At 38.4% G+C, this 22,349-nt stretch overlaps 1 protein-coding gene across 2 annotated transcripts; it reads left to right on the plus strand.

Moving 5' to 3' along the window:
• The first annotated feature begins 362 nt into the window (after window positions 1–362).
• Window positions 363–20,992, plus strand: olfm1a (olfactomedin 1a). Of its 2 annotated transcripts, none has more exons than XM_017691151.2 (6): window positions 363–833; window positions 6,723–6,872; window positions 7,580–7,735; window positions 9,286–9,505; window positions 17,008–17,114; window positions 19,333–20,992. In XM_017691151.2, exons 1-6 carry the CDS (start codon window positions 768–770, stop codon window positions 19,999–20,001), a joined length of 1,368 nt encoding a protein of 455 aa, XP_017546640.1. In that variant the 5' UTR covers window positions 363–767; the 3' UTR covers window positions 20,002–20,992. The 2 variants fall into 2 exon arrangements, with proteins under 2 accessions (XP_017546640.1, XP_017546639.1); XM_017691150.2 differs by lacking the exon at window positions 363–833 and adding an exon at window positions 3,788–4,190.
• Window positions 20,993–22,349: the final 1,357 nt, after the last annotated feature.

Here is a 22,349-nt window from a genome sequence, read left to right on the forward strand (position 1 = left end):
CTGATCTCAACCCACCTGTACCCCCACCAAACTGATACTTATCTCCTCAGCCCACCTCTGCCCCCACCAATCTGATCTCTTCTGCCCACCTGTACCCCTCACAAACTGATCTCAACCCACCTGTACCCCCACCAAACTGATACTTATCTCCTCAGCCCACCTGTACCCCCACCAAACCGATCTCCTCAGCTCACCTCTGACCCGAACAAACTGATCTCTTCTGCAAACTGATGGTCATCTTCTTTTTAGATGCTAATTTATGATGAGGGAGAGAGTGGCTCTGGCTCTGGTGGGCTCCCGCTGCGCTCCTTCCCCCCCTCCCAGACCCTTCTTGAATTTCCCACGCCTGCTCGTGTCATATCCGGTTCAGCATCACAGCTAGCAGCTCGCGTCTCAAATCTGCTTCCCCACACCTCCGTTCTTGCATTAAGAAGCCAACTTTTGATAGTGATGAAGTGATTTTTTCCCCTTGTGGTCCAGCCTCCGTTCTCGCTCTTGCCCTTCTTTCATCTTCAAAGAGAGAGGCTAGCAAAAAAGAGAGGGGGGTCGCGGATAGCGTCGACAAAACGAGGCGCAGTAAATATGCTAAAAGACGCCGAGCTGATTTCATCTTTTCCTTTATTTTGATACCGAAATCTGCGAGAAAGAACCGAGACGGGGGTCTAAAAGATAAAGAGAACGAGAAAGATCAAAGAGAGGCGGACCATCGTGGCCAAAGTCAACCTGCATGTGATAGCCCCGGATCAGGTGGCGGACGGCGGCGGAAGATGCAGCCTGCAAGCAAGCTCCTGAGTCTCACCCTCCTCGTTCTGATGGGCACTGAACTCACCCAAGTAGGTTTATAAACGCCATTTTCTTCCCCAGCCAAGCACCGCAAGCCTAATTAGTCAGATCTGCACGGAGGAAGCAGCGCTGCCACTGCAAATCCCGTATTGTAATAGGGTAGATTATGCTTTTAAGCCAGCTGTAGTAATGTGCTTAAGCCTGTTTCAGAGGAATAATCACTGCAGGGGGGACCACCTCCTCTTAGACCACATAGATAGACAGAACGTTTCGGCTGAACTTTGCAACTGAAGAAAAACACTACAGAATACATATAATAACAGATTAACAGCTTTACCATCAGATAGTAATGCCATCAAAAGCACATTCATAATTCATCACTGATCTCCACTAAGCACCACTGTTTCACCACTATGGCTTGAGAGACAGCAAAGCTATGAGTGCCCTATCAGAAATGCAGATCTGAATAGCTTTGATCTTTCTCAAGCCATAATTGTGAATCAGTGAAATAGTGGTGCTTAATGGTGAGAAGCGCAGGTTAGTAAAGTGCTGTTTTTTTGGGGGGCAATAATCATTTTCCTGGCTTGGGGTAAATCTTGACTGGCCATGCATAGTGCCTTTAGGTCTGCACTTCTGCGGAAAACAGTTATCAGAAAGTACTCCTTCAGCAACTTGTTCACTGGGCTAATTTCATTAGAATATATATACACACACACACACACACACACACACACACACACACACATATATATATATATATATATATATATATATATATATATATATATATATATATATATATATATGTTTGAAATTACTGCAACAAAAGTGGCCATGTTCTGTTTCTTTCCTTTCCACATTAAAAAAGAAAAGATTAAATATGATTCTCTTTTCTTATTACAAATGAAAATAAGCATCGGACAACTGCTGATAGTTCCGCAGTTGAATATGGAGCCAAACATCAAGATTCTTATCAGCTGTATCTTGTGCCACTCTGAACTTATGATCTTTCTCAAGCCATAACTGAAAACTGTTGGTGCTTAATGGAGAGTAGTGCGTGTTGGAAAAGAGCTATTTTTTGAAAAGTGAGCGCAATAATCAGCATCATGGTTTAGAGCTTGAGAAACTACTCCTTCAGCAACTTGTCCAATGGGGTAAGCATGTATGTATACATATATATATATATATATATATATATATATGGATAGATTGATATATATATATATTCAATGCTCTCCGTTGGACAGTGGTAAATTAGCCATACCAAAAATGAAATGAAATGAAAATTTTCTTTCTACATCAAAAAGAAAAGCTAGCATTATTATCTTTTATTTTGAACAACATTGAACAACTACTGGTAATTCAGCATATGTATCAATAGTCAAGTCAATAATTAAAGTTCCTCCTGATTTAGTTTGAAATTCTTAGCGAGAGGAGAAAAAAATTGTCTTGAGGGATGATTTTAACAGTATTTTCTCACTATAAACCAACATTATTCATTGCATCAATTAACACTTCAAAGCTGTTCCCCACACCAGAGGTGTTGGAACATACTTTTGAGCGGCAGAAAAGAAAGTTTCCACGAAAAGAAATATATGACAATTTCAGAAGAATCTGTGCTTTTGTGTAGTTCTTATCAGCCACTTTGAAATGCTACCACTGAAATGTCACTTAAAGCTTCTGTGAAAAGTAAAAAAGCGCTCTCTGTACCACTGGCTGATATATGCATATATATACATTAATGAAGTTAGATTCGTTTTAGATCATGATGAATTTTTTTAAATACATGAATATGAAAAGGATGTGAGTCTAGATTATGACATTGTATCTGAATTTAAATACACTGTCTTTCATTTCTGCTCTCTCATTACTTGTTCTCTAATGAGTAGCCGGTTTAGGCGTTTGCAAGGCATTAAAATCTAGATACATGTGGTCAAATAAGCCAAATAGAAGACGGTTAGACATGTGCTCATGTAACAGCACATATCACCCTGTGCAAACTGCTTAAAAAAGGAAAGGAGACTGAGGACTGAAGATAACTGTGCCTAAGCACATGTGTGAATGTTTTTGAAATTAGCAGAGGGCAACCTCTGAATGTTTTTGGATGTTGTGTGGAAATCCAGGTGATAAATGATGCTCAAACAAACACTGTCATGAGCAGCACAGAAGGTCAGTAGCCAGGAGGATAAAGAAACCTGCACTGCCCCCTGTTGGCTAGTGCGAGTGTTGTCACCCTGAGGAATGATAATTTAGCAACAAATGTGAAAATGGTATTTTAGTATAGCATTTTTTCATCATCCAAAAATATAAAAAAAGCTCTAAAAATAATAAAATGACCAATCATTAGTCCAGACCTCCTTGACTGTAATATTTAAGCTCTTCGTAAAATAGTTATACTTGGTGGAGGATCCACTTCTGAATCATTGGAAACATTTTTAGCGCTAAAGATGGATCAAAATCACTCTTGTTTTATCATTTATCTTGAATAACAAAAGCATAACACAGCACAAAACAGTCATATAAGAGCAGCTATGGCTGCACTGCTAAAGGTAATGCAACTGTAAAAGTTCATTGATTCAAATGTACGGCATTTTTAATCAATTTAATCAATCAAATATTTTACACCAATAAAGTTATTGTCAGGTCTAAGTAAGTTGACAGAGAAACTTCATGGACTGTGTTTTGTTCATGTGCAAATTATGCCCACATTTAAAGCAAGCAAATTCAGTGCCTCTTTTTTCGTATCTAAAATCCTGTGTAATAGTCCTTTTTCATGCACTCTTGCGGTTTTTCTAACCCTGCCCCCAAACGGGTGACCTTACCGCGCAAATAACCTTAAGACCCTCCGCGGTTGGTGTGCAGTATTGCGATACTGGACTCTCCGTTTGGAAATCGTGAGTCAAACGAGTCGGGGAAAAAAAAAGGAGTGGAGCGTTTCATGAATATTTAATGAAGTGGGCGTGTCCAACGGGCCAATGAGGCGCCTCGCCGAGTCTCCGCGGTTTGCATTACTCGAATGCAGGCGTAGAGACCTGACGGCGCTCGGCAGCTCTTCCTCGTCCTCCTCATCCTCACCTCGGCGCTGTGATACAGAACAGAGACAGAGAGGAGAGTCATCATGTCCCGCACGAGCGTGTGTGTACGGGTCTCCCCGCCGCGAGGCCACTCTTCCTCCGGCCAGCCCGGCCGTCTGAACCCCTCTTCCCCGCTGGCGCGCGCACAATGAAGGATTTAGAGCAGCGGACGCGAGCGCAGAGATGTCGGTGCCTTTGCTGAAGATTGGAGTCGTGCTCAGCACCATGGCCATGATCACCAACTGGATGTCGCAGACGCTGCCCTCTTTGGTGGGGCTCAACACCACGAAGCTCGCGGCGGCTCCTCCAGGAGTCCCGGACAGGAGCACGGGAGTGAGTGAGAGAGAGAGAGAGAGAGAGAGAGAGAGAGAGAGAGAGAGAGAGATGCACTGAGACTGTAGAACCTAAAATGAACGCAGAATGCTTATTACTGAGGCAAACTAATTGGTGAAGTTCTTAAATGCCTTATTAGGCAATTACTATTACCATTATTATTAATATTTTGTGAACACAGTGTTTGAGGAGCTTCTTATTATTAATATTATATAAATAGATGGTTGTTAAGGTTCTTAAATGCCTTGCTATGGTGCTATTTTACTACCATTATTAATATTTTATAAATAGAGTGGCTGGTGAGGTTCATAAATGTCTTATCAAGCTGTTATTTTTATATTTATTATTATTTTTGTAGAAGCAGAGGAGTTGGCACGGTTCTTAAATGACTGATTAAGCTATTATTATTATTTTATTTATTTATTTAAATCTGAAACTAGCCTGTCATTATAGTGATCAGGCTCTCATCATAATGATGCACTTTAACTAGTAATAACAGTTGTAGTGTTAGTAACGTGGCCTTTTTCATCACTTTTTAATTAACTGTAAAGCTGGCAGGCAGAAGTTCTTAATATATCACAAATATCGTGGTGAGATTTTTATCTCTGCCTGTTCTTGTAGACAAGCTGCAACACCATTTGGAGAAGGTGTCACATTTTCAAGCTTCTTTTAATTATAATCACATAAGGCATTAACCTGGCTAGAAATGCAGCCTCAAGGGATCTAATACTGCCTTCTTTGTCTTTCTACAAAGCTAAGCGTGAAACCGCTGTCAAACAGAATTACGTGATCCTGCACAGACATGTTTGTGCAACTTGTGAAAACAATAATTAGCCATTTGTGTCTTTTCTTTCCCCCACTGTGAAATTGCTGCTGTGCTCTGAGCTCTAATCATGAGAGCTGGTCTAACCTGAGAGAAAATATTTACCTGATTGGATTTTCTGAATACAAAAACTCTCAAATATGCAGAAAGCTGTCTGCAAACAGTGCCATGCAGCAGAAAAAGAACGTGTTTCAGCAAACGGATAACTGCTTGGAGCGCTTTAACAGAACTGCTGTTCTGTGCTCATCAATCCATGCTTTCCTGACAGAATTCCTTCTTGATAGCTCCATTTCTAAAAGCAGCTACAACAATGTGTGAGTGTGAGTGAAAATGGGAGGGGTTCTTTTAAAGATCTGCCTGAGCAATCTGTCTAAATTGTTCTCTGTGTCTGAAATGCTTTTCTCTGCATAGTCATTTATTTGAATAGCTGCAGATTGTACAATACCACATTTCAAACCTTCTAAACCTTCTTAGATTTGAGATTATGGTTCAGTGGATAATCCCAACATAAAGTACCACAATTGCAGTCGATTTACAAAGACGTGCCTTCAATTTGGTAAAATCTCCTCACTGGAATTAGAATATGGAGAATCCATCTAAGAATTGGAGATTAGATTGATACATATCAGAAGGTTTCTACATCCCACAAATCCAGATGTCTCTCTCACATCAATCCGTGTGATCATAGTTATGCAAAATCCCCTTTTGAGGAAAAAAGCAGCATACGACTGGAGTTCAGTATGACATATGAAAGGTCCTAGTATTTAGCTGGGAGCTGTGTACAATTGAGACCCCTTTATTTGGACATGCAGGTCCTGAGGCTGGAAGATCCAGCAGATCTTTGAACTTGTGTGGATGTGTCATCAGGTGCATAGGGCTTAAATCCAGCTGGATGTAATAAATGAAACGTCTTGCTGTGCTCAAGGAGCCGAAGGAACCACAGAACTGAAAAATACAAGAATTAAGAGCAACACCATAAAAGGACCACATTTGGTTCCCTAAAGAACATTGACTGGCCTTAGTTGACTTTGAAGCCCTTAAATGGCCAGGGCCCACTGATGGGCCCAACAGTTCATTACACAATTCTATAACCTAAGAATATCTCAATTAGTTTGCACGGCATCCCCGTAGTTGCTGAATAATAAGCCTTAGTGTGTAAAAAGTCTGGAATTTTAAAGGGTTTTAAAGAACTATGCTTTGAAAGCTTCACTCCTCAAAAAATGGTTCTTTACTAAATGCAATGATAGTATATAGACTGATGACAACTTAAAGAACAAGTGGTTCTCAAACCAGTCCTCAGGGCCACTGTGATAGTTGACATTTTTGCCCTAACTAACCCAAGGACCTGTTTGAAAACCACTGCTTTAAACAACAACTGCTACAACTGCTAGTGTTCTTTAGGAATCCAGTGTGGCTTGTCTCGTCTATGCCATTACTCCTGAGAACCCATTCTCCCACCTTTATTTTTAAGAGTGAAGTCATGTGCTCAGTATATTTATTTTTATTCCAACTCCCAGCAGAACTGTTCCAGGTAATCAAGGGGTGAAGAATGCTGATTTTCTGGGTCATGTATTTGGGACTGTGAATTGAATTGTAATGTGGACCAGCCAGGGATACTTACAATTGGGTTGGGATCTTCTAGTGTGACCTGTCTCTTTAGGCTCTCTCTCTCTGACCTCGTTTGTCTGTGTGTGACGCGCTTTGGACAGGTGCTGCCTGCGAACCCAGAGGAGTCCTGGCAGGTGTACAGCTCAGCACAGGACAGCGAGGGCCGCTGCGTGTGCACTGTGGTGGCTCCACAGCAGACCATGTGCTCACGGGATGCCAGGACCAAACAGCTACGACAGCTTCTGGAAAAAGTAACCTTTCCTTTATTTTCACAAACGGGGCAAATTCACACAGTCACTAATATTCACTGCAATTTCTAAAAAGATTGTCTATCCATATGTTTATCTATCTATCTATCTATCTATCTATCTATCTATGTCTGTCTGTCTGTCTGTCACACAAAACATTGCATGGATTTGTCTTGTAACTCAGTCAGTCAGTAATGTTTAGCAGGCTGAGGATTTTCCACAAGGGGGCATCATTACCACTACCATAGTAGTTTCCCATTAATGACACTGTGTGCTTTTTAACACGTCTGAACACAAGGCAGTGATTCAGACTTTTTACTCAAATATATGATCACATGTTAACCATAAGAAGATGAATTACTGCTATATTAATTAATATTACATTTTTATATAGTGTTATATGGTATATACAGTATGTTACTTGATACTATGTTAATACTATCTTAATTTCACCATTTTTAGATATAATCACATAATGTCATGTTTAATTACAAAGTAAGCTAGCCAATAAATTATGTTTATCTATGATTTACATTCTGTGTGCATTGGAAACTTATAACATGCTCTTGGCACCAATGGCAAACCTCACTGTAAGGGTTAAAATAGCAATAATACAAAACGTGTATTCCTAATTAACGCAACATTATTTAGATTTTGCAAAACTTGCTAGCCAGAAGCTCATGGTCTGTGCTGTGGCTCCGGCCCTCCAGGTGCAGAACATGACCCAGTCCATCCAGACGTTGGACCAGAGGACACAGAAAGACCTGCAGTACGTCCAGCGGATGGAGGTGCAGCTACGAGGCCTGGAGACCAAATTCAAACAGGTGGAGGAGAGCCACAAGCAGAACATTGCCAAGCAATACAAGGTACGGGCAAATAAAATATCCACCCAATCATTCTGCTTTGTTGGTTCCATTTTAAGTCCAGTTGCTTTTTTCATTTGTAACAACATACAAAATATCCCTTTTACAAAGGCCTGAGTTTATTTACTTTACTGCTTGCCTTTTGAAATATGCCCTTTTGATTGAATGTGTTTGATTATATAGTTTATTACAGAAACAACTGAGACAGGGACAGAAAATGTTTAGTTTTATTATTCTCTTAAGGCGGGTGTAGAGTGTAGCCTGTAGCATTTAATCTGCATGAAAGTCCTATTGGTTTGAATTCACATATCAGCAAGTCATCCTCTGCATGATCCTTAAGGGAATAATCCAGTATTTTTCAATTTATCTTAATCTGTTACAACTTATTTCCAATAGAAGCCAATGGGAAGGCAATGAAGCAACTGTCCACTTCTGCTCATGCATTTTGAGTTGATGGGTTGAGAGATTAGGTGGAAAAACACTGGAGTATTCCTTTAAACCCCAACCTTTACTGTAAAGTCCGTTATTGCATGTTCAGGCATGTGCAAACATGGGCTTTCAGCCACACGATGAATTCATAAAGAGCTGTGCTGACAGGAGCAAAGCATGGAGGAACTAGGGCTTTTGATGGTTTGTATGGGAGTAATTTGGCATTTCAAGAAGTCCTCTGTGTCGTCGGGGCTTTACAGCAGTGATTTATGAATTCTAAATGAGGCTGTAATGCCTACATAACAGCAATATATTTATAGCTTTACTGGATATAAAAGTTTGAATATTATAAAAGTTTGAATATCATATATTTATTACAATTATTTGCACAAACACAAATAATGTTAACTGTATGTGTCCTTGCATGTTGCATCCTTCACCCACTTCTGCGTGAAACGTAATGTGTCATTCTATGCCTTAACCTGCATTTGGGGACAGTGTATGTGTATAATTCAGACAGGCTAGTGAGTTAGCTATTCAACAGTATCTCATCTTCTTGCTTGCAGGGCTAACATTATGAATTATATCAAAGCTGCAGAGACTGAAGAGCAAGTTCAAATCCCATTGTAATCCCGAGCTGGTCTACTGAACATTTTGGCACCATTTAGTTTACTTTTGAACCGATAAGCACCTTTAAGGCTCCATGTTCAGCTCTCTTTCTGTGCATGCCACTGTAGAAGCATTCCATGAGAAGACATTTATTTATGTTATGGTGATATCTCTTCCATGTCTTTCCTCATTCAAGCTTGTTTAATGCACATTTTGTTACCAAGGGGGAAAAAAAGTAACAAGTAAACAATGTTGTATGTGACGCAAAGCATGTACTCACTTAAAAGACGTTGCATTTTAAACATTGAAAAATAAAAGAGTTTTCCCAATTGTTCTTCGTGTACTGAGGACTTGTTTATCATGTTTATGATATGCCGTATGCTACATATATACGTTAGGCACATATTACACTCATGCTAGGGTAGGCAGAGAGGGCATGGTAGGGTCAGACAGGTGTTTGGACAAAAAACGATTGCACGCATGCCTACTGAACCAAGCCTATTTTAACCTTACAGGCCATAAAAGCGAAAATGGAGGAACTTAGGCCAATGATACCAGTGTTGGAGGAATACAAGGCCGATGCAAAATTGGTATTGCAGTTTAAAGAGGAGGTGAAGAATTTGACGTCAGTGCTAAGCGAGCTGCAGGAGGAGCTGGGAGCCTTTGACTACGAGGAGCTCCACAACAGGGTGTCAAATCTTGAGGAGAGGCTCCGTGCATGCATGCAAAAATTAGGTAGGCGGAGTTTGAGCACTAACACCACCACCCTCTCTGTCCCTGAGAGTGTGGCTCACAATTAGTCAGATATATTCACACCAGTAGATATTATTGAGCTTTTTAACTCACACATTTAGCCCACAGCATGCAAGTACACAAGTAAGCCATAGCACATGTTAAGCTGGGTAATGGAGGCTTTATGATACAGGTAAGTTCACTTCCTTTTCAACAGATCAACACAGAAAATGAGAGTTATTAAGAATAAATAGCTGACATACACTGAATGCAGTGTGAAAGGCTTTACCTTTTAAGAGATCAACACAGAAAGCAAGAATCGTGATGAATACATAGCAGACAAATTGTGTGCAGTAACACAATATGATGAAAGATGTTTCTTTTTTCAAATCAATACAGAAAACAAAGCTACCATGAATAAGTATTGAACTCAAGTTGTTGGCAGTAACATGGTACTATGAAAGGGGCTTTTTTAAACAGATTGACACAAAAAGCTAGAGTAATTATGGATAACTAGCAAGCACAGCTTGTATGCAGTACGATGACACATTACATTTTTTTAACAATACAGAAAATGAATAAATAAATAAACAATGAATAAATAAATGAATAAACAGCAAAGATCATGAATAAGTAGCTAACATACCTTGATGCAATGACTTTATGGTGAAATGTGTTACTTTGTAACAAATCAGACACATGTATAATGAGTAATTATACACTGTGTGAAATAGCATGATCTATGAAAGACTTTTGTAAGAATAGAAAACAAGATTTCATGACAAACACAAATAGTAATGTGAGTGGTCGATAACACTTTACTTGAACAGTGGTACAAAAGAATGACATGTCATAAACATGTCATAAACATGTCATGACAGATGACATATTTCATAACAGATTTTGATCATACTATAACCCTTATAACAGGCAATAACCAGTAATTGTCATTATAAATGCCATAATGTTTGATGTCTTGACAGTTTTTGTCATATGCTAATTTTTGCCAAGCAAACTATAGTTAATCGTCGTGACATCAAACATCTGTCATGACAGTTATCAGTAATGGTAACATGAGACTGTTAGACTACTGGACATAATATGTTATGATAAGAAACATGGACAATGAGTTATCAAGAGCTATTGCTCTTTATGGCAAAATGCTCTTGATTGCTTGTGGCAAAATAGCAAGCACAACATGACTTGTATGCAGAACCATGACTGAAATCAACATAAACAAGAGCATGGATAAACAGCAAACACAAACCGTATGTAGTAACATGGGGCTAACATTGGTAGATGTTCTACCTTGGATATGAGAAGGAATTTCACAGAGGTGTAGAGGCATTTAAAATTGATTGAAGTGTACAGAAGGCTGAATTTCACACATACAAAAAATGTTTTTGCTGAGGCATGAATGCCACCGTCATCCTCAATTTCAGACAGTCTTCGCCTAGACCATGAGCTGTGGAGTCTTTGACACCCAGGCAGAATTGATAGCACTAAAGTGACGTGCCTTGCTCCACCATAATGAATAAAACAAGGTCTGTGGAGACATGACATTAATGTGTGGGGGGGGTTAGACAGAGATAAATCAGATTATCTTTGGTGTCAAAGGCAGCGCACTGAGACGCTGACATGGTCTTTGTTCTGATTTAACACAAGCTGCTCCATGAATGCAAAAAAGCTAATTTCCAGAAAAATGCTGCAAAACATATAAACTGAAGACTCAAAGACAGCCTATACTGCATTCCCTCTTAAAAATAAAGCTGCTACAAAGGGTTCTTTGTAGCAAGACTGTAGAAGAACCACATTAGGTTACATGAAGAGCCTTTTAGAAACATTTTTGTAAATGAGACACTTAAGTGTGAAGAATCGTCACATAATGTAAAGGTTCTTTAGCAGGAAAGGGTTCTATAGCAGTTAAAGGTTCTATTGCAGTTTAGGGTGCTAAGGGTTCTACAGAGTTTTTTCGAAAACCAAATTGGAGCCTTCATTTTTAAGAGTGTAAGGAGGTGGCTGGTGATACATTTGGGTTGTTTCTATTAACTGGAACAACACATTTATCTCCTGCACAGGGTGTAATTTTGGCCTATTTTACATTAGTTTAGAGGAGGCATCATGCTGGGATTTGGCTGTCAACAGTACACACTAAAGTGAGCTACAGGCTTATGCCTCCTTCTGGGCCAAAAACTACGTGCACTGGTAAAGACAATCATCTAAAAATAGAGGCAGGATTTGAGAACAGGAAGATTATTCCTCTTGGTACAGTAATCTCCTGCCTGTATGAACTGCTCACAATACATTATGCAAGAAAGAGGTTAACCATGGCCGGATCTCTTCAGGTTTTTTAAACCAAAGCCCATAGTATGGCCTAAAGGCATAAAATTCACCTCATGACCTGTAGATATGAGATATACAAGATCAATGTCAATGCAAGATCAATCTACAAACACAATACCGATCATGCAATGGTGCATTTTGACTTCTGGTGAAAGTAAGATAGCAACAGCAATAGCAAAACATTGGTTATATGTGTATGTATATGTGTATGTATATGTTGCTGTCTAAATTTCAGCAGAAGATAATGTAAAATCACTCATTCTGGACCGTTTCCATTGGTCATTTCACCATTACTTTAATTTTTTACACAGTGTAAAGGGGAGCTGGCATTATATACATATATATATATCACATTGATCACATGACACTCCAGGTGTAAACATCTCCAGGACACATTGTGATCAGATTACATTCAAATCACTGAAATGTAAATGGAATGCATTTTCGTTATTCATATGAAATTACGTGACCAGAAACATGTCTGCTGAGCACTGACTAGCAGGTGAGAGGATATAGACTGAAACACAAGATGAAAGATATATGAGGCTATAGTTTTCCCTAAGTGTGGGGTGCATAGAGCCTTTACACTGATGAAAGCATTTGGTCAACTGGGGACACATTTTACTGAAAACTGGTCATGGACCTCTACCATCCTCAAAAGTTCAGATAAAACACATCTGGTGCTGATATTCAGATGCCCCTGAAGGTCTTCATTGCCCAAGTCATGTGTGTTAGATTAGCATTGGAGCTAAACTCTACTGGCTGGTAGATTTTCAAGACCAGGATTGGGTTTCCTGATCTATACAGTGCCACAGAGTATTTTATGCATTTGAAGACTGAAATCACAGGTATGGGGCATGAATAAACCTGCTATTTTGAATACTTCATAAATTATATCAGATCCTGGCATTTAACAACCAATTTACATTTGAAAGTGTGTTATGACACTAATAAACCCCTCTCTCTGTGTTATAATACTGCAAAAAAGAGGAATGTGTTTATCTGGACAGTAAGCATTTATTTGCAATACGATTGCTAATATTAGAATGAATACAAATAATGTTATATCTTATTTATAATATTTTATTTATTCCATCCATTATATTCTAGTACTGCATATAGAAATCTCTAATACTTGTTTAATGCCTTCTAGTAAACTAGAATAATATAAAATTCTTATAGGAATCCCATTGAAATTACTATAGTCAATTAAACAATAAAATATTTACTTGTTCATTATTTATAAAATATTCCTATTTATGTATAAATAACTAAACAGTTATGTCTAAATATTACATTCACTCCTCATGCGTAAGCTCCATGTACAGACAGTGTACTCATATGAACCGTGCAGGAGTAAATTAAACCAGTGATTTTACTGGGCAGTATTATTCAAGCAAGAAAAGGACATGACTTCAATCTTGCTTACAGTATGTTGCAGTATAATTGCATCAACAGACTCACTGATTAAGTGCCATGGCTTGTATTTTGTGGACTGTGTTCAGCTGGACCTTCTCGGAATACTATAGCGGAAAAACAGCTGTGATGATGACAATTCTCTGTTGTTCCATGTAGTCCCATTAGCTAACATTTGCACATCCGATCGCTTCCAGTGATTACCCATCTGTGCAGAGACGATTAATCTAATGGTTATTTATTGAATATTAATTTCCATGGAGGATTGTTTGAAAGTGGGTTATGTTTGCAGCAGTAAGCCCAGAATGTAGACTAGGGAGGAATAAATCACATCTTGTCCGATCCCATAGAGATTACGGAATTACACAGGTCAATATTAGCAGATTGCTGCTGCTGGTTTGTAGAAGTCAGATAGGCACTCTGTGCTACAGTTGAACTGGTTGAGTTATAATGACTATGTTATAATGAGCTATAACACATATATATTATGTATTATACATATAATTCTATATGATGTCATGCTAAATATGATATATTGTGCTACATGACATTTGTCTGTATTATAGTGTATTATAATTGTGTTGTTGTAACAAAACCTCACAATGCATGATATGCTGACTTTGTGGGAGAAGTGAAAAAGTGTTCTTAACATTAATGTTTGATAATTGATAAGTGAGTTTATTCCAAGTTATTTGGTCCATTCTATTGAGCCACTGGTTTCCACAGTTGGACCATAACCTTCTATCTCCACAATGGTAGCTATACAGATGAAGGAAAAAGCATTCTTAACTTTTGATGTTAAGTTAATGTAATATAATTTTATTCCACACACTTTTGGACCATTTATATTCAACCCTTCATCTTGAAATGTTCATACATATAAGATTACAAGGTTTTAACATAACGATGAAGATAACTGTATGATGGTACATACACTGGGGTCCAAAAGTCTGAGACTACATTGAAAACCTGTTTGTTTTTTTGTTTTTTCTTTTTCATTTAGACCTGGAAATTAAAATACTTTAGAATTTTGACAAAAAGAAAGAAAAGCAAAAGGAAAAAGAAATACTCAAGATTCTGCATCATTTCTAGGGCACTATTCAAATTTATGCAAATTTGTTACAGTGACCATGGCCTCAGATTTGTAATTTTTTTTTGTCTTACCTCTTCTATTGAAGCTCGTGTTCAGAGGACTCATGGGTGGATTTGATCTGCTCATCAGAGGCTTTTGCACGAACTTGTGGAGTCCATGCCAGTCCGAGTGCACACTGTCATTAATGCAATAGGAGGACATACTGTACCAAACTCTAAGAAATTCAGAAAATCTTGTTAATATTTTAAAGATTTTACTTTTCACTCAAATTGCTATGCTATATTACATATACATTACATGCTATTTCATTAGTTACCATAAAACAGTGTTATGTACTACATTACAGTGCTACTATATGTCATATAGCAGTATAAGACAACATATTCTAGTACTTTGTCAGTTTACAGTATTACAGAGTCAATACAGTGTACCTCATTCAGTGATTACAAACTTGAAACAACAGTATAATGTAACATTTCAAAATATAGCCAAGCCAGTGAAATGTTAAACAGTTCATTGATCTGAAATGGTGGCCATCAGGATTTATTTAAGCAAAGCAATGAGTTACAGTTTCACTGCTGAGTACAAAAATATTTCAGGGAGAAACAGCAGATGAGCTAAAAATGGAGGTTTTGGTAAGAGGAGGCAGTAGCCAGTGTTCCAATGTCAGGGGAGAGAGAGAATGAGCGAGAAAGAGATGGAGAGAGAGAGAGAGAGAGAGAGAGAGAGAGAGACAATGACAAGTGGAGTTTATTTTCAGCTGAGGAAAGATAGATGAAACCATAAGTCATAGATATGAATGAAGTAGTGAGATAAAGAGTTGGATCCTGACACTAGCCCAGGGGTGTTCACTTACCTGTGTGTGTGTGTGTGTGTGTGTGTGTGTGTGTGTGTGTGTGTGTGTGTGTGTGTGTGTGTGTGTGTGTGTGTGTGTGTGTTAGAGGGGCAGAGAGAGTGAGGGAGGCCATCCATATTCCATATTCCACACTCTGACAACACTGCTAACGTCCACACAAGTCGTGCCTGACAGCTTCTGTCTAGCATCGTGTCAAAACAGAAAGTATGAGCCGTTTGCTGATGTCTTGAAACTTCTGCCTCAGTGCTTCACATACTCGAGTCTGATAGAAGCATAGCTTGCAGTTAATGAGGATTTCATACACCAGATGTTGCATTCAGGTTTGAAGGGAATATGAAGATAACCCATTCCATCTCATATGAGGATCTCATATAAAACTGGATTAGGTTTGATAGTGTGTATTTAGAGAAGTGATTATTGCAGAATTATAGCAATAAACAATATAATTGTAATCTTGTAACCACGCTTTAGAGTCTTGCCCTACTCTACCTTACATGTTCCTGATAGGATTAGTTGCTATATAATTACCAACAGGGCTAGCCTCTAATAATACTTAATAATTTATAGTCATGATCATATTCTGCACAGACAGCATGTAACACAGTTAACATCCAGTGGTTCTCCACATTCATTTGGTTGGAAGCCAGAATATTGCCAAACTGTGCATTGGTACCATTCTTTGGGACAAAAGTAGATCTTGTGTATGAGTTTGTTTTATTAGCATGGACCCCAGAGGGAGGGGAGAATTTGAGTCCAAAATAAGACTGAAATAAGACTGAAATACACACACACATTTTCTAAGCCGCTTAGCATTGTGGGTCACGGGGGGTGGGGGTGGGGGGTTTGAGCTGGCGCCTATCCCAGCAGTCAGTGGGCGGTAGACAAGACCAAAATAAATAAATAAAATTATTAATTAGTTAAAATACTCCTGTCCTGCAGTCATCATGCCCCCCTCATCTGCATCCCAATAGGATGTTGTGTTTCCATAACATGTCTTTATGCCTCAAACAGGCTGTTTTTGTTACTGTGCCTTTAAGACTGACATTTTCACATTTTCTCCATTCTGATTAAGCAACCTGCACTGCACCTTATTCAAAAAGATGTTAAGGCTGAAACACTCCTTATAACTTCAGTGTAAATAGGTGGGGCTAAATTGCAGTACACTGTATGTGTAGTATATGCATGTGTGTTTTTTTATGACCAAAAAACCAAAACACTAAATTTACAATAGGCCCGTTTTGCAGTTTCCATATGTGGAGTGTATGGTCTGGGAGTGCACAGTACATTTTGAAACGTTACCTGTGTTTGCACTCTGCATCAAATTCTTGTACTTCATAAAAGAAGTGAGAAAAATTCTGTTGCCTGTGATAGAGATCGTTTAAAGAAACTGTAAAGGTTCTGTTATTAACAGGTTTTTCATTAAACAGTCTATCCAAGTCCATATCCATTAAGGAATCTTTATTTTTGAGCGTGTATATATGTACATACCATATAATCATTAGGTCAAACTAGGTAAGGATTGGGCAGAAGCTCTTTCACATGTTAAAAAATGCACTTTTAAAGTCTATTTGTAGTACAGTGTTTACTTTGTCCTATAAATGGCTCACTGAACTCATCATTCCACCATTCATTGATTTTGTTTAACAGTACAACCACTGGTTTTGTGTGTGCGCACTTCCCATGATTTCCCATGACTTCCCAAATTCTTCATATGTGTAGCATTCTTGGTAAAACTAAATCTGATTCTGCTTCTGATTCATCTATAATCCTCATTAATTCTACTGTTATCATTTTCAGCCTGTGGGAAGCTGACAAGAATAAGTGAGCCTGTCACTATTAAGACATCCGGATCGAGATATGGATCATGGATGACTGATCCCCTTGCCCCTGATGGTGATACAAGGGTAAGTTAATTAATTAAAAGCACTCTGCGTTAACATCTCCTTTGTTTTTCAAACAATGCTTTCACATGGACAGTGTAAGTGGAAGATGAATTGTATTCACTTTGAGCGCTATGTCCTTGACTTTTGTCATGACGCTGCATTTTTATGGTGCTAAATACACTTTTCTGCGCCATATCAGCACTCTTGTTTGTCCCCACAGTATATTTGCTTGAAAACAGTCCAAGACTGAAGCAAATTAAATTAGCAATGCACATTCTGATGCAAATGCAAGGTATAAATCTCGATAGATATCATTAGCTTGGCAGCAGAGTCATTCTAAATAACAAGTAAATGAACACCTGTGTCAGTGCTTCAAATGCAGTGCAACTTTACGCAGGTTTATGGATTTTATTATTATATCTCATTATATAGTCTCTCCACAGTTATTGTCATCTGGCCAGTATAGCATTCTTTCTCTTTCTACAAGCTCTTAGGTCTTTTTCCAATTTGTCAAACATGGTCCACACATCAGTCTTTGTTAGATGCCAGTGGGGGGGGATTGCCAAATAATCCACGGTCCTGTCATATATTAATGGACCACTTCAAACAGAATGCTGTTTAGCTTCTCTGAAGGAAAAACCAATAGAAATGATACAGAGGTTTATCCACCCTTTAGATCTATGCCCCTTTTGAATGATTGATGAAGGGTGAGGATGTTGTCCTTGAGATTATCTTTTGAAATATAAACCATAAAGCTTTGGAAAGGGATTAGTAATAGGTCCCTCTCAATGAGGCGCTAATTACAATGCTAGCATGCTAATTGCAAATTGGCTGATTAGCTGACCATTTTTGAGTACATAGTTCATCTGGTCGGTCAAGTAACTGCCAAAAATGAGTCTGTGAAACTCCCTGTAATTGGTGTAGTTCCACTGTAAGATTTTAGTGAATAACTAAGCATAAAAGTTTTGCATCATTAACTTCACAGTGCTAATGTTTATGACAGGGCTGCCATTTGGGAACTGCTTGTGGAGTAAATAAAAAACAGCTTAGCATAATGAGCACAAAATGTAAAGTTTAGTACAGTCGAGGAATGTAATATGATCTTTACTGCTCATTTAGAGAAAGCGTACATACATACACATGAAGTAACCTTCCTTACTCTGAACTGCATCCGATGTCCTCACATTAGTGGCTCTGATTTTCTTGGAAAATATACTTGCTAATTTAAAAGTGTATATCATAAATACTGAAGGTTCTGTGAAAACAAATGGTAGCTCTACAGTTCAAAGACACATACAATTGACACATTTTGTTGATGCTGTTTAAAAATCTCATATTTTCTTAATGGTAACTTTATAGAAGAGGGAAAAAAATAAAATTCAAGTACAGTCAAAACAGCCATTAAGTACAATGTATTCATTTATCAGGAGATTAAATACAAAATGGATTTCCTCAGGCATGTCAAAAATAATTCTGAAATAATTCACTTGCATAAGGAAGAAGTCAAAAGAAAAGGTAAAAAAGGAGTTTTCAAAATGGGCATTCAAATTATTAAAAGATAAGAAAACATGGGACCCCCAGTAAGCATACAAGGCCTGGTAGACCACCAAAATTGTCCTCATCAGGTAAACAGCACTTAAACAGTACTCTTCTCTTTGAGAGGAGAAAATCAAGCTCCACTCTTGCTTCAGATCTGAGAAAAAATCCACTTTTTCTGTTCAACTTTCCACTGTGAGAAGACAACTCAATGCTAAGACAAAAAAGTAAAACTGAATTTTGGAGGTGTGGAAAAATATCTTTGTAGATGTCTTTGAAAAACTGAAAGCAAGTCTTCTGAAAAGAATGGAAGCTGGAATAAAGACAAAGGGTGGACCCAATGAATTCTGTAAAATGTATACTATATATGGTTTTCAAGGCATCTGTTAAATGTATGTTTTCTGCTTTTTCCTTACTTTGAAAAACAAATAACGTAAGGGCTCTTTTGACTGGAAATTGTGTACAATATTGACATATTGTAAATAAATGTAAAGGGAGTCAGCATTTTGAAACGAGGCAAAAATCTGACAAGAACAGATTTATGACGTCTTGAAATGACAGACAATTTGATCATATAATGTTTCAGTTATTCAGTTATTATGGGTTGTAAGTATCTTGTACTTTGTTTTGACTTGATAATGTTGCCCTTTCATGTGATTCTTTTCACACTGATCTGACCTTCATGCTGTTTCTCCACCATCAGGTATACTACATGGATGGTTACCACAACAACCGTTTTGTCCGCGAGTACCAGTCCATGGTGGATTTCATGAACTCGGATAACTTCACCTCTCACCGTCTCCCTCACCCTTGGTCTGGCACCGGCCAGGTGGTCTACAACGGCTCCATTTACTTCAACAAATTCCAGAGTCACACGATCATTAAGTTTGACTTCAAAACATCCACCATCAGTAAGGCCAGTCAGCTGGACTATGCTGGCTTCAACAACCGCTACCACTACTCGTGGGGTGGCCATTCCGACATTGACCTGATGGTGGACGAGGGTGGGCTTTGGGCAGTGTATGCCACCAATCAGAATGCAGGGAACATCGTCATCAGCAAGCTCAACCCAATGACGTTGCAGGTCATCAAGAGCTGGACCACCAACCACCCGAAAAGGAGCGCAGGGGAGGCTTTCATGATCTGTGGAACTCTCTACGTTACCAACGGCTACTCTGGAGGAACGAAGGTCTATTACGCCTTCCACACCAACTCCTCCACTTATGAATACATTGACATCCCATTCCAGAACAAGTATTCCCACATCTCTATGCTGGACTACAACCCCAAGGACAGAGCACTGTATGCTTGGAACAATGGGCACCAGGTGCTGTACAATGTGACCCTGTTCCACCTTATCCGCTCTGAGTAGCCGTAGATCTCGACAGAGTGACCTTCTCTGTCAGCGTGAGAGGTAGATCTGAATGAATACTGAAGAGTAGAGTAATACCAGTGATTGTTCAATAAAAGAAGACGTCAAAATATATTCAAAGTAATATTAGGCAACATTATAAACAGCTGCCAAACGGTTATGCCTTTCGTTTTCTTTTTTAAAGGTTTGGACACTGAGTTCATTCTTGCTTTAGATGATTGTGTTCTCAATTTTGTATCACAGAATACTTGTACAGCTTTGTCTATGAATACGAATATGAATTAAAACATCCTGTAGGCCAAAAGAGAGAGAGAGAGATTATGATGCAGAGAGGAAGACATTACTGTTTATTTACACAATCATATTCTTTGTATCAAGAGCAATCAAAAAACCTTTCAACACCAACTAAAGAAATGAAGGCACTGACTGTTGGAGGCACCCTGTTAAAGTGAAAAATAATTGTCATTGTGATTGTATGTAGCGTTTTGGATTTTCTCAAAAAGTTTTGCATGGACATTTTTTAGCACTAAGATTCACATGGATGTATGTATTTCGCAGTAATATGACACGTTATGTGAAAAGGAGAGTAGATTAGCACTGGGTTTGTTACATTATTTGCTATGTTTTCTTTATGTCTCTTTCTTTGGTTCACATTATCCGTGCATCTTCTTAATTTTTTCGTGTTTATAAGATTAAAGTTCTTAATTGGTAGCTTGGATTGTAACACACAAAAGAAAAAAGAATATATCAAAAAAGAATCTATCAAAACCATATCTCTATGTCAGCAAAAGAAATATTACAATAGAATGTATCAAAAATGTATTTATAAGATAGCAATGTATACTTTGGTTGTATTTCAAAAATTGACTTCACAAGTCAGCTGTCTTCGTAGTTTAGAAGAGATTGATGGTGGCATCCAAAACTGTTGCGCTTGCATATGTGTTGTACCTGCAATGTGATTCATATCAATAAAACCAGTCTTTATTTTACACCTACTTTGTCATGGTTAAGCAAAGAAATGATAAATACACACAAAAGTAATCCAGAACTCTTATCAAAAACATATTTCTAGATCAGCAGATGTAAATCCAATCGAAACAGGCTTTGAAAAAAAAAAATCTCTCTTTTCTGAGAACCCAAACCTTTCTCAAGATAACCTGAGTCCAAAGTGAACCTTGTCAGCCCCCAAAGCCCAGAGGATGCAGGGATCAGGACAGATAGTCTGATGGAAAAATGAAACACATCCCAGGGTGGATGTCATTACCAGCCTCCAATTCCTTCTCCATGGCAACGGGGCTGGAATGTGATGACCTCATCTGTTTGACTGCAGGGAAACAGCTGATTGGGAAAGCGCGGGACAGACCCAGGTTGTGCCGCGTAAGACAAAGTGGCTCATTAGCCTTGAGCTGTTCTCCCAAGGCAAAGCGAAATTGAATTGTCTGGCACTGCCTCTACTACAGCAAACTGAGCACCCAATTCAAGCCACATAGAAACATGCGGCAGCCGTCTCTAAAGATGATCAGTTCTCCAGGCAATAACGCTTTTATTTAGATGGGATTTTTTTAAAGTAGAGATCAGCAGAATTGCAGCTGCTGCAGTGTTCTAATGTCTTTGGGTATTACCGGACTTTTCTGGTATTGCATAAAAGTTTTAACGTCTGAGAGAAAATAGAACTTACAGAGGACAAGCTTTTAGTCTGAAAGGCATTCACGTAGATGCATTCTTCAAATGGAGGCTTTGCATCCGTAGTAGTGTTCAATGTCTGTTTCATCTGTATTAGAGGCGATCAGCTAAGGATTAAGAGAGAAATCGTGATTTGCCATTTCCATAAGAAATTCAAATATTTGAGGAATTTACAAATGGCCTATTCACCCAATACATGTAGGCTTATGTTGTAACATTAGTGTCATTCATGTAACCCTTCACAAGAGAACATCATGTGACCAGAGTTGACTTTTTTTTTTACCATGACCTTGGAAGTATTTTTGATACCTTGATATTTCATTTTTGTCCTTAGAAACAATTATAGGTGTACCGATTTAAATTTTTCTCCCAAAATTGATTCTGACACCTGAACTCATGGTACCAAATTATACCAGGTACAGCTCTGATAACAGGGCTTTTTCCTAAAACTCATATTTACATTTATGGCATATGGCAGATGCCCTTATCCAGACTGACTTACAATATGATCAATTACCTCATACACCTTGCTGGGTGGAACTCCTTGAGTTGAGATAATTCTCTGTATGGAAACATAAGGTTTTAGTTACGCTCCACTGTAAACAATTATTGTAATTTTACAATATAATGTAGTATTACATAACTATTTCTTTAATTTAAAATAT

Source organism: Pygocentrus nattereri, chromosome 20 (assembly GCF_015220715.1).
Source record: "Pygocentrus nattereri isolate fPygNat1 chromosome 20, fPygNat1.pri, whole genome shotgun sequence".
In the NCBI taxonomy this organism is placed as follows: domain Eukaryota; kingdom Metazoa; phylum Chordata; class Actinopteri; order Characiformes; family Serrasalmidae; genus Pygocentrus; species Pygocentrus nattereri.

What these genes read in the sequence shown, in the direction of transcription:
- olfm1a (XM_017691150.2), top strand. Translation starts at nt 4,041, where the DNA reads ATGTCGGTGCCTTTGCTGAAGATTGGAGTCGTGCTCAGCACCATGGCC. An exon ending in ACATTGCCAAGCAATACAAG is followed by an intron (nt 7,736 to 9,285) that starts GTACGGGCAAAT and finishes TTAACCTTACAG; the next exon opens with GCCATAAAAGCGAAAATGGA. An exon ending in TGCATGCATGCAAAAATTAG is followed by an intron (nt 9,506 to 17,007) that starts GTAGGCGGAGTT and finishes TATCATTTTCAG; the next exon opens with CCTGTGGGAAGCTGACAAGA.